General features: G+C 53.2%; 1 protein-coding gene across 1 annotated transcript in view; it reads left to right on the forward strand.

The window, feature by feature from the left end:
• Positions 1-13,127, forward strand: part of ANO2 (anoctamin 2) — a 338,274-nt gene that overhangs the window by 21,387 nt on the left and 303,760 nt on the right. The window contains exons 2-3 of the mRNA XM_032349035.1: positions 2,239-2,441; positions 3,642-3,968. Of these exons, the coding sequence (XP_032204926.1) occupies positions 2,239-2,441; positions 3,642-3,968 (530 nt within the window). The remainder of the gene's footprint in view (positions 1-2,238; positions 2,442-3,641; positions 3,969-13,127) is intronic.

The following is a 13,127-nucleotide window of genomic DNA, read 5'->3' on the forward strand; positions in this document are numbered from 1 at the left end:
CTGCATACCCAGGGTTCTGTTGGGCAAGGCCGCCTCGGCCAAGAACCAAGTAACTGGTCAATAAAGGGAAGATTATTTTCAACTTTGTAACATGTTCCACAGGGTGTGTATGTAGGCCTTTCCTTCTGATCAGGCTCAAGTTCCCTCTTTTTCAGCTTCTTGGAGGAGTCCTGTGGAGTGGGTTCTCTTGTTGCATTTGTCCTGATGCCCAGGCTTCACTCTCCCCTCCCGACCCCCAATTTCATGGTGAGGCCAGCCGGCTTGAGTGTCTCCACCTTTGCGTCATTACTGCCTGGTGTGTCTTTCTGGAGGTGGAACGACTCAGCCATGTGCTGTGTTCTCATTGTTGGGTGCAGGGGGGCAGGGGGAGAAGGTGGTCATGAAGGCAGGGCCTCAGGCAGCTGTGGTCCATGCATCAGAGGCAAGCAGAGGGAGCTGCTGGGATGGCTGGTGGAGCCTTGGAGACCAGCCTCAAAACCCAGGTTGTACCTTCAGGGGCTTGTGCCTCCTGGATAGTGGTTTGACTAATGCTGGGCCTGACCCTGAATCTGAGCTACAGCTGTGAATGGGAATATAGCTGACCAGCGTGCTTGAGTGAGCCTTACCTTTGTCCTGCCTGAGCACAGGTGTACATGGGGGTGGTCTTGGTCTCTTTCGATGTGCATCTGGAGGTTTTCAAGCCTTCCCTGGGGACAGTTCTGCCCTGGGCCAGGTGGTAGGCAGGCATGCGAAAGGCACAAGGGGAGAGGGATAAGGCAAGATGAGGGACTGAGGAAGGAAGCCCTTCCTTGCCGTCCTGAGCCCCTGGTGCTCCATTCACCACCAGCACGCACACCCACTGTTGCCCTTCTGTGTTCTCACCCCTGCCTTTCTGAACCCATCCACCCTTCAAGACCAGAGTCGGGCTCAGTCCCTCTGGAAGCCTTCCAGCCTCGCTGATCTCCCACAGTGTAGAACTGTACACTGGAGCCCACAGTGTAGAAGTAAATTATGAGAGCTCTGCTCTGCATTCTTCCTGCCTGCCAGCTCTGTCTTTGTGAAGAGATGATCAGGTTTTCCAGGATAGGGACCGAATGTTCTAGGGCCCCTGAACTGTCCAGCAGAGAGCTGGGTGCCTAAAGGGCTCTTCTGAACTGCTTTTTGTTCATTCTTCCTTAGAGCAGGTCCTAGGGGCTGAGCTGGATGTCTGTGGTGTGATTTCTTCTCCTACGCAGCTCAGAATGAAAATGAGAACAATTATGACAACCACCTTTCATTGTGCACCTGTGGGCTGATGACTGCCCTGGGGGTCTTGCATATGTATCTGTTCTTCGGTTTCTCACCGCAGCCGGCCAGTCTGGTATTCTTATGCTACAGGCAGGAGGAACAGGCTCAGAGAGGTCTGAGCAAGTGGCAGAGCTGAGGGGGAAGCCCCGGCGCCCTGCGCTGTACAGCTTGGTTGGAAAGAGTATTTCTCAGAGGGGGTACAGATTGGGTCTGGTCAGCTTCGAGGTCCTGGCAGCTCGTGGGCCCTGCCTGGCGTGTTTAGTGCTTCGGTGCCCTCCAGTTCTGACATTCTGCAATTTTGTCACCGGCCTGCATCCTTTCCCTGAGGGGGTGAAACCAGGAGGTCTCTGAAGTAGCACTGGCGCCCGCTGTGGGTTGCTAGGGGGCTGCTCCGGGGAGGGCTGGGAAGGGGCTGTGGAGCTCTGAGGCCCTGGTGGAGGCAGCAGGTGCGTGGGAACCCCTCAAGGGCATTGGAGACAGCGCTTTTGTCAGAGCAGGCCTCTGCCCTCAGGGGACCCATGGGTGGTGTGTCTGTCCTTGCTCTTGCGTCAAGGGTGCACCAGGGTGCCTTGGGAGAGACCCTACAACTCCAGCCTTTGGCATTAGTTCGGTGTCTCTCTAGGGAGTGCTCCCACTCACCCTGGCTCACCTGATACACTGTCCCCTCTTGTCTGGGAATTAGAAGATTGTGACAGCTGTCACCTGAAGGAGCTTCTGCTGCTGGCTCTCCTGTGTGTGTGTGCATGTGTGCGTGTGTGTAGTGCATGAGACCCTCTTCCGCATCCCACTGCTTCCTTCTATACTGTCCCCACCCTGTGGCCAGTGTGACTCTGCCTAAGCAAGACCGTGAGGAGGTGTGGCCTTTTTCTTAGAGATACCCCGGTTTCCCTCCCTCAGCCCCTCAGTTTCTCCGTGTCCTGGGTTTCCTGTCACCTGAAGCTGCTTTGCCTCCTTTGTCTTTCCCTCTCACAGATATCCCCCTGCTCCCTGGCTCCCCGCGCCGGCTGAGCCCTCGGGCAGTGGCCAGAGGGGACCGGGGCCCCAAACGTGGACAGCAGTACCTCAAGGTGCCGTGTCCCCAAGCCCCTGGCCAGCAGGGCCGTTCTGGCCAGCAGGGCAGTTCTGACGGAGTATCTGGCCTGGCCTCCGGTGGAGGGAGCTCCTGCAGCGGCTCGGTGAGTGCTGGGTGGAGTAAAGGCTGACACTGTTGGGTGCCCCAAAGGAGCCTCTTGACCCGGGGCCCCTCTGCCCACAGGTGTGTGTGTGTGTGAGATTGTGTGAAAGAGAAAGAGAGAGAGAGAGAGAGAAAGAGGCCCAGGGTTTTTGTGAGGGCCTTTTCCTCTCTTCTCTCTCCAAGTCCACACTAAGTCTGTGGGCAAAGGAGAGGGAAGGGGAGGCGTGAGAGGCCACGTGGGCCCACCTGTTGGTCTGCAGACTCCCCGACTCCCCTGCCAGGTCTGAGGAAGCAGAGCTCTGCTGCAACTGCTCGGAGGCTCTCCCCTGTGCCTGGCACTTCATCTGGTTGCCCAGGTGGCCTCTCAGGTGGCTGCAGAGGCAGATGGGTAGCAAACCATGAACAAACAGGGAAACCCCCAAAGGGAGGGAGGCAGGTCCCTCTCCTGCCCCGCCTTGATCTTTCCCCTCCTCTTCTCTCAACCTCCCACCTCTGGGCTGGCAGAGAGCAGAAGCCGGTCCCCCTGCCGCGGTCTCTCGCAGGGTCCCGACTGGTCTCTGCAGAGCAGGAGGATGTGGGGCTGCGAGGGGCATAGTGTCGAGTGAATCCCTGGGGGGTGGGCCTGGGGTGGGCCTGGTGACCACAGATTGGCCTTTGTTCCGATGGATCCAGAGAACTTGCCCGTGAGTAGTCTGGGTGTGTCAGGAAGCGTGTGTTTGCGGGCCAGCCAGCAGATCTGCAAGGAGCGGGGTATGTGTGGGTGTGTTCCAGCACATGTGGAGGGCTGTGTGTGTGTGTCCGAGCGCCCTGGGGTGCTGTGTGTGTGTGCGCACATGCATGTGTGTGGGGTACCATGTGTATTTGCTCTGTGTGCATGTGCAGGAGCACTGTGTGGCTCTGGTGTGCAGGGCTTTGCTGCTACATGTTCAGACTGTGCATGCAAGCGAACGTGTGTGCGTGGTGGCCAGAGTGGGTTGGAGGGCGCGGGTGGCCAGGCTGTGGACAGGTGTGGGGGGCTGTGTGGGCTGGGTGCGGTAGAAGAACCTACTCCACTCTGTCCTTCCACTGGGGGAGTCAGGGCCTCGGGACCTGTGGGGCTTCCTGGTCCCCCTCCCTGGGCCCAGAGAATGAGGTTAGCCCCCTTCATCACTCCCTTTTTCTCACCGGCCCTCACTGTCCCTATCCTATTCTCTCTGGCCAGGTCATCAACAACTACCTGGACACCAATGAGCCGGTGTCCTCGGAGGCCCGCCGGAGCCGCATGCACTTCCATGACAACCAAAGGAAGGTCGACTACGTGCTTGCCTACCATTACCGCAAGCGTGGGGTGCACCCTGGCCAGGGCTCCCTTGGCCAGTCACTGGCAATTGTCTCCAATGGGGAGACAGGCAAGGAGCCTCATCCTGGGGGCCACAGTGACATTGAGCTGGGGCCTCTTGATGCTCTGGAGGAGGAGAAGAAGGAGCAGCGGGAGGAGTTTGAGCATAATCTGATGGAGGCCGGACTGGAGCTCGAGAAGGACTTGGAGGTGAGGTTGGGCAGGGGCATAGCGCTGTGAGGTGGGATGGCCTTGCAGGATTGGCCTCCTGGTGATTGGGTCACCTGCAGGGAACATTGGCCTTGTTCTGGCAGGTGGCATTTTGTTTTTTTATCTGGTGGGCAAACCAGATTTTCTTGTTCAAAGATCTGAGGAAGAGCCTTGGTGTAGCTAGTGCCCCTGCCTGGGGGTTCCTGGGTAGTGGTGGTAGGGAGCTGCCAGTCTGTTCTGTGGGTGTTGGCCTCCTTAGAGATGGGAGGCAAGACATTTCTTCCTGGTGCTCAAAGACCCCATCCTGTGTTCTCCTCAAAGGTTTCCTCGAGGTGAAGACCCAGATTGCATGTCAAACTTTGGATCACATTCCTCTATAGGGGATATATGTCACTAAGGAATATGCTTGCCTGGGGCTCTCTGAGGGAGGGGATTCATTGGAAACTGAACTTTGGACATGTCTTATCAACTTGTGAGCGATATATGTTCTGACCTCTGGTCAGTAGCAACTTAAGGGATTCCATGAAAATCCGTTTATCTACATATCCATGTCTGTCCATCCATCCATTGATCCATTTCTTCATATCACGTGATCCTTTAAAGATGACCTGCCCTAACCATCCCCTCCATACTCATCTTCTACCCTTCCTACCCTCTCACACCTGCTCCAGCTCATTGGCCTTCTCTTGGTGGTGTGTTGGTCACCCTTACCTCAGGGCCTTTGCACTGGTTGTCTCCTCTGCCTTGAGCACCCTTCCCCAAACCTGTGCCTGCTCAGCCCCTCACTTCAGACCTCTGCCTAAATGTCATCTCTTTGCAGACATCTTCCTGACCATCCTAGTTGAAGTACTCCTACACCATCACTCTAGTCCTTGGCGATGCTTTAGTTTCCTTCATCACACTTAGCATTGCTACCTGGAACGACGAGACAGATTTTTTTTTTTTAATCTGTGCCCCAACCAGCTTCATGAAGGCAGGGGTCTTGTTTGGTTCACTTCTGTATCCCCAGCCCCTAGGACAGAGTCTGAAGAATAAGGCAGTGTAGTAAGTGCTAAGCTAGTGTTAGTTGAATAAATAAGTTACCTCCCTGAATCTCACATTCCTCATCTGCAAAACAGTTCAGTGTCCTGCTGAGCTGTAGTTTCACACAGGTCCCATCCATGGATGGGGCAATGAAAGCATCTCACGCAATGTGTACTGCATAGTAGGTGCTCAGTAAATGCTCATTAGGATTATTTTAAGTAGAATCATGCTGAGGGGTGTGATGCCATTCTCACCTCTTTTGTAAGAGTCAAGTTAATACCATTCCCAAACTGGAAGGGACCCCCAGTGGACATTCATTCATTTCTCTGACTCTGAGAAATATGGCACGTCTGAGCATGGCTCAGACCCTCGTCCTACTGTCCTGGGCTGCTTATCCAGACCCTTAGACTAGGAGCTGCTTCTATCATTCTTTCTACCAATGTAAGGACTGCTCTTTGAAGACAGACTGGAGCTCCCTTCGCTCCTTGATTTTTACTTTTTGGAACCCAGAGCTCACTTGGTGCCTCGAACTAGAGTCTGATGGGAAGGTTTCTCGAGGTACTAGTTTGTTTTGAGGATCAAACAAGAAGCTCTTGGCTCTGTTATCGTGGGAGGCTCAGTCCCACACCTATCTCTGGGTATCAGGGAGCCGAGGCCCTGGGCCTCGTTCAGCTGCTTAGTTGGGAAACAGCATCGTGCTCAGGAAGGTGGTCTCTGGAGTCCAGAGACAGATGCTCACATCCTGGGTCTGGCATCTACGTGAATGACTTGCTCCTTGGGAGTCAAAGTTTCCATGTCTGTGTAAAGGGGAGAGCCGTACATTCTTCACTGGGTTGTTTGAAGATGAAAACAAGACAAGTGAATTAAGTACTTAGAACAGTAACAGTGCATGTCACTGCTATTATTATTATTATTATTATTATTATTATTATTATTATTATTTAGAGTTGCCAGATTTAGCAGATTCAAGATGCCTAGTTACATTTGCATTTCAGATCAACAGCAAATAGGGTTTCAGCAGAAGTATGTTCCATGAAACATTTGGCATCTGCTTAGATACTTAAAAAATTATTTGTTGCTGATCCGAAATTCAAATGGAATGGTGCAGGGGGTATAGTTCAGTGGTAGAGCATTTGATTGCAAATCGAACTGTACTGGCAACTCCCCCCACCCCACTCCCCTTGCCCTCCAGTTAAAGATTTTAATTCATTTGACAGAGAGAGAGAGAGCACAGGCAGGGGGAGTGGCAGGCAGAGGGGGAGGAAGAAACAGGCTCCCCACTGAGCAGAGAACCCAATGGGGCTTGATCCCAGGACCGTGAAGGCAGAGGCTTAACCCACTGAACCACCCACGCCCTCCTGTCGTGGCAACTCTTACTGCTGCCAGCGTCACTGCCCAGCTTTGCTGCCCACCAGCAGGTTCCATTGTTGTTGCTCTTGGGTTTTCCCAGCTTTGGCTGGGAATTAGGAGGGCCCAGAAATAGCTCTTGGGATTGCCCAGTGTTTGATGGGGGCATGGAGCGGGTCCTAGATGGTTGTCCCTGGTCTGCAACCAGCCAAAAGCACCTTCCTCCCAGCCTCCCTGACCCCTTCCCCCGCCTTCATAGCCTACTTAATGCTTCTCCTTCAAGGGCAGGTGACTCAGCTCCTCGGAGCCCCCTTCTGTCACCAGAGCCCCCACCACTCATGCAGCCTTTGTGACCTACATTCCTGCAGTGTTGCCCCCCCGCCATTTTAAAAATTAATTAATGTTAGTTTTGGGACTTCTGATATGAAGTGCTAAGTTAATGGCACTTTTCGTTCAGGACGCGTCATCATCACTGGTCTGTGGGAGGAACCTCTGGTCACCTGCAGAGATACCTGCCTGGCTCTCCCCACAAGCAGTCCTACCAGTGCTGTGTGTTTCTTGGGAATGTATGGTGGTGTTTTGGCTTTATGCGAGTTTTTAATTTGAAAAACAGACTTTATTGTTTAAAGCAGTTTCAGATATATAGAACAATTGCACAGAGGTTTCCAGCAGACTCCATACCCAGTTTCCTCTGCTATCAACCTCTGTGTTAATATGGTGCTTTTGTCACAATTAATGAGCAAATATTGATACATAATCCTTCAATAAACTTTCTACTTTATTCAGGTTGAGTTTTTCCCTCCCATCCTTCTTCCGTCCAGGATCCCATCCCAGACCCCACATGGCGTCCAGTGTCCTTGTCTCCTCAGGCTCCCCTGGCTAGGACAGTTTCTTGAAACTGGCCACATTTTTAGTGTAGCTAGGAGGCACTCCGTTTTACAGTTCACTCCGTTTTTGGCTTTTCCTCTTAGCCCTGTATGGTGAGACCACTCGTGTTCTGCATGTGTCTCTAACCCATCTTTCCTAATGGATGAGGGCTTTGTAGCCACTGTGGTCCTCGTGCTTCTTCCCTAAGGATAATGGGCACCCATGATGCCTCCAACTGTGTGCCACCCCAACAAGATGGAGTAGGAATTGTCCCCTCCTTCCAGGCCAGCAGTCCTGGATTGTCTCCCACTCTCCCCCTGCCCAGCCCCCGCCCAATCCCTGCCCCCATGCCTCCCTGCCAGTGCTAAACACTGGCTGGAGATTGGTCAGCTGGAGCCTCTGGGGGCCTGAGCAGCTCTTTGGGGGCCTGCTGGGGCTGGCACAGCTCTTCTCGCTGTCAGGATGCTCGGTCTCTGCCTTGAACAGCAGGCTGCCGCTGGCACCTCATGGGAGCGGGGCTGTGGCTCAGCGGCACCTAGGGGGCAGCCTGGGGGACAGGTGTGGTTGGCCCCACCTGCTTGGCCCTCCCCGCCCTGCTAGGCTACACTGTCTTTTAGGCTCTGGTTTCAGTTTGATTTTCAGATAAATGGAGAGGAAATGGGTTTCTATCAGAGACCCATTAAAACTTATTCATTTAGCCTTATAGATCAAAAGAGCTTTGCATCCATTAAATCCTAACTGACTGAATATCACAGGAGTCGTTTCCGGCCTCCATTGCTGTCTGAGTGTGCCTGATGCAGGACCGTGATGGGCGCGTACCTTCCCTTTGATGTTTCACTGTTTTGTTCAGTGGGTGAAGTTCTGTGTATTGACTTGTCCGTGATCATATTTTAAAGGCTGTTTAGTATTTATCAGATGACTACATGACGGTTCGCATGTCTGTTTTCTTACGTGTAGCCATTTGATTAGAATTTCATGTAAAGACATCATTGGAAGTGCCCATGGGAGGCAGAGACACGGGCCCCCTCACTGTCACTTTGGGTACATGAGGGCAACCTGTCGAGAAGGGCATCGCTGCCGAGTGGCCGGCGAATGTGAGCATCTGAGGGGCTTGCCCTCCTCAGGCCTCCAGGTGGGGTTGTGGAGCGGTGGGCTGAGCAAGGCCTTCTGTGACATGCCTCCTCCCACCTGCTCCCAAGCGCCCTGCCCTGACCCAGACAGCTGTCAGCAGGGAGGCACAGACTCAGATGAACGAGGGCCACCAGGGGGATCCCAGAGCCAGGCGCAGTGCAGTGCATGTGCTGGCCCTGGGGGCGTGTGTGGACTTGAGGTGTAAAGGCCTTCTCCCGTTCTGTAGGCCCTGAAATTCCGGCAGACATGGTCTACAGCTTCATCTGTGTGGGCAGCTGGACCTTCCAAACTGGGAATGGAGGAAAGGGCATTGACGGGGAGGCCAGGGGCCCCCTCGCTCCAGACTATCTCTCCTGGGGTTAGGGCACCAGAGGACTGAGAGCAGAAGGTGCCTTTTTTCAGCACAATTTGGCATCTCCGGCGTGTCCAGGGCATCTTTGGGCAGAGGCAGGTGTGGAAGGCAACAGGGGCCCACAGCTTTACTCAGGGGCAGAGCTCTCCTCTCTGACTTGGTATCAGGTGGGGGCTCAGGACTCACTAGAACCTTTCCCTCTTTGCAGAGAGGAGAGTGCCCCCCCCACCCCCCGCCCCCCATAAGTGTCAGGATGACCCTGACACCTGACCTTTCACCCTCTAGCCCTGGATGTCTGGTGTCTCAACTCAAATTACTGTTCTGAGCCAGAGAAGTAGGCTAGGGGACATCTGAGGTTTAGGACATCATGATCTCCCACGGGGGCTCATTTGGGGGGAAAAAGTGTGGGCTAAGAAAATCAGAATGTCTTCTCACTTTCTTAAAAACAGAGGCCACTGTTTCTTGACCTTTGTCATCACCTCCTGTTCCCACTTCCTTTTCAGAAAGGTTTTTATACATCTGATTAAGCAGCTGATAGGACCCTGTGTCCTCCTTGGCATGTGCACAGAGCTGGGGTGACTTTGGGCAATGCTCTCTGTCATTAATCCCTGGTTATTGGGGAGGAAACCAACTTCCTGAGTGCCTTCTGTGTGGACTTGTGCTCCCTCTGTTAGTCTTTGCGAATCTCCTGCCGGGTGGCTGTTCTCCCCAGCTCTTTAAGGAGGGGAGAGAGGCTAGCGTTTCCAACATGGGGACATCTACGGAGTGATGGACCCAGCTGGGATCTGAACTCTTTCTGGGGTTGTTGTCATACCAGGGATGACTGCCAAGCCCCTGATAGTGCTCTCCTATCCCTCCTTGCCCAGAATTCTTAGGAGAAGCTCTAGCAAACGCAGGGAAAATGCAAATGTGGATCCCAGGATGGCCCAGTCCATGCCGTGTCTTGCTGTGGGCCACGGTGCTCTCATGAGTGTGGGGAGCACACGCACTATGGGCGACTTGACTTTCGCTAATGACTGAGGAAAATGTGCTGATTTCCCCCTGGCTTTGACTTTGTTCCTGTACCGCGTGCCCCACCCTGAAGCTGCACGTGGGAGCCTTTGGCTTCTCACCTGCCTTTCTTTCCTGCCCCCAAGGGACCTTCAGGGGACACAACAAAGACAGCCCCAGCAACCCCTGCCCCTGGGACTGCACAGCTGAGGAGAGCAGAGCCTCTGCAGGGCTGGCTGGATCTTATCTCCCAGGGGAGGCCTTCGCAGCACAGCCTGGTGGAGGGGGGCTACCGGGAGAAGGGAGGAAGTCACGTGCCCCCTAACAGGGTACCTAGTTCCTTTCCCAAGGAATTTAAACAATTAATACTCAGTATCCTCACTTGATGCTAATAGCATTCCCGCTGAGGTGGTTAGAGCAGCTCTTGTCCCCTTGTCATAGGAAACCAAAAACACCTTGCCAAGCCGGTGAGGAGCTGGGCTGGGCCTTGCAACTTCTCCCCCTGTTCTCTTAAAATGACTTTCCAGGAGTGGCATTTTGTCTACACAGCCCACCAACCGGGATGAGCAGTGTCCAGGGTGTGAAAGAGGTTGGGCGGAAGGCAGGTGGAGTTTGCTGCTGCTGGGGTGTGGCTCCCTCTCAGTTCCTTCATGCCTGGGGTCGGTCCTGCTGGTCCAGGGCTTCCAGAGCTCACTAGGATTCCTCAGAAGGGGCTGGGAGGAGTGTCCAGGCTCTGACTTGCCAGTCCCACGCTACAGAGCAGAGGGCAAGGATCTGTGCCTGGCCTGACTGAGGGCCCCCTGCCCGGGCCCCATGGGAGCTGGCGGTGTGTCCTGCTGGTTTTCTGTTACCAGGTACAACCCATGAGGTATGAGAAAATGTGACCATGGGAAATTAGAGCCGGGAGGACTCTGGATCCTTCCTTTCAGTTCCATCAGAGCAGGGCCCAGGGTTGCGAGGATGTGGCTTGTATGATCTCATGTTGCTAGTTAATGCCTTAAATAAATGAAATCTTGGAGATGGAGAGTGTGTGCCCCAAACAAGTCAGGAGGGCAAGTTTTCATCTGTTCGGTCTGTCATCCTGATGCTGAGTTCCAAACTTCCGGCTTGGCTGAGGTCTGACAGGCCCTCCTGCTCCAACTGTGCCGGGGTCGGTGGCTGGGGCCCGTTCTCGCTGGCTCTTAAATATTTTGAGTATCACTTGTGCTTTCCAGGGGGGGTTGGCATCACTCTCTGCATTTGGTGAAGAGAGGGTCAGGGAACAGTTGGTCTTTGTCCTGCTAGTCCTTCCCCTTCAGGGCAGCGCTAGATGTTTTGGGCTCAGAGAGAGACATGGAGGAAGAAGGCCCTTCTCCGTTTGTGAACTGGTAAGTTTAAGGTCTTTGTGGGCCGGAGGTGGCTTGGGCAGTGACTTCAGCTGTAGACACTCAAGGGGACAGCTCTGGGGGAGACCTGCCAGGCTCTGCCTCTGCCACCCTCTCCTGCCTCTCATTTAGCAGAATTTTTTTTTTTTTTAAGATTTTATTTATTTGTTTAAGGGAGAGAATGAATAAGACAGAAGGAGCAGGGGCAGGGACGGAGGGAGAGGGAGAAGCAGATTCTCCACTGAGCAGGCAGCCTGACGTTTGACTCAGTCCCAGCACTCCTGGATCATGACCTGAGTCATGAAGGCAGATGCTTAACCAACTGAGCCACCCAGGCGCCCTCATTCAGCAGATCTTGACTGAGGTTTGCAGGTGCCACGTCCTGGGAGCTGATGACATGTATGACTACGGTGTGGTCCCTGCCTTTAAGGACCTCGTAGTCTGTTAGGGGACACTGACCTGACTGCAGAGAGTCACCTAAAGTTGATCTAAAAGTGCAGTAAGAAAGGGTGCAGGGAGAGCGACAGACTGTCTGGGTGGCTCCCAGTCCTGCATCTGTGTGGAAGCTGGATCACTGTCTCTCTGCCTGCCACGGGTGCAGGGTCCTGGCAGGCGTGAGCAGGCTGAGTCTCCTACTCTGATCAGGTCTCTGGGCAGGATTCAGTCTGCACACTGAGCCACTGAGGGATGCTTGGCAGGGTAGAAAGTGTCACTCAAGCAGGTGTTGTATGTGGCAGGGTCTTGGAGCCTTCGAGGTCTGGAGACACTGGGAGTCATATCTGGTGCTTGGTAGGTGGCGAGGATGGTTCTGGGGCTGCTTCAGCCCAAAGCGTCTCCTCACTGGAGACAGGGTCTCCCTGTCACCTCAGGTCATCTCATCCGGGTGCCTCCTCCATACCTGATAATCTGATGACCCTGGGACTGTGAGGCAGCATCAGGAGCTCCTTAAACCTTGGGGGTTCTATGAAAGAATAAAGAGGCAGAGTGCATAAACATGGATGGTAGAAAATTGTGCTTTATTTTTACCAACATTTAACTAGAACTTAGTGGTTATTTCAACTAAGGATATGGGCACAACCTAGATACCGTGAGTTCCTGTAAGTTTGTCGCCAATAGAAAGCACACGCAGGTTCCTATCGGGTGGCACAAATCTCCAAAAGCACAGATGCTTGTCATTACATTGAAATTGTGACAGTTTTCAGATACACTGCCAGGTCTTGCTATTAATGTGTTTGACAGAGAAGCAAGTGTATGAGTAGATCGTGAATTTACATTTAAATGTTTTAGTAACTGTATTTCTGTATACTTACTCCTTCCTTATTCTGTTAATTATTTTACATATCTAAAAATATTCTGAGAAGGGATCTATACATTTTAGCTGACTGTTGTAGGCCTCCAAGGCCCCCAAAAGATGATGACTCCCTGCATATACCCCCTCAGGCAGTGAGGGGTGGTCCCACCTGGCTACTGGGGGAAGGGAGATCCCATGAGGACAGCCACTGGCTACTCTCTGGAGTCTGGCTGGCTGAGAGAAGGTTCCTGAGGAGTGCTTGAGGCAGGGTCTTAATTTGATGGGTGTATCAGCTGAGCCACTCACACACTGCGGCTCCTTGGGGCCTGTGTGGCTAATAGCATTTGGAAGCGTGTGCTTTAGTCTATGATATACTTGAACCAAAGGAGGACACTGAGAGGAAAAAGGGTTGGGCTGAGCACCAGATGACCTGGGTTCTAGATCCCCTTATGCCACCCGCTGGCTTCTTTCTGGACCTTGACTTCCGTGTCTGGAAAAGGAGAAGCTTGGGCATCATCAGGGATTCTCAGACTGTGTACTCGAGAGTCCTAGCTTCTTGTGACTTAAACTGATGTTGTCTGTGCTAAAAGAAAACTTGATACTGTTCTCTCATTTAGCAGGATAATTGCAGTGATGACGATAATTTCCTCAATTTAAAATTGTTCTTAGGGGCACCTGGATGGCTCAGTTGGTTAAGTGTCTGACTGTTGGTTTTGGCTCCGGTCATGATCTCAGGGTTGTGCGGTTGAGCCCCACATCAGGCTCTGTGCTGGTTGTAGAGCCTGCTGAAGATT

The sequence above is a fragment of the Mustela erminea genome, chromosome 6, assembly GCF_009829155.1.
Source record: "Mustela erminea isolate mMusErm1 chromosome 6, mMusErm1.Pri, whole genome shotgun sequence".
In the NCBI taxonomy this organism is placed as follows: domain Eukaryota; kingdom Metazoa; phylum Chordata; class Mammalia; order Carnivora; family Mustelidae; genus Mustela; species Mustela erminea.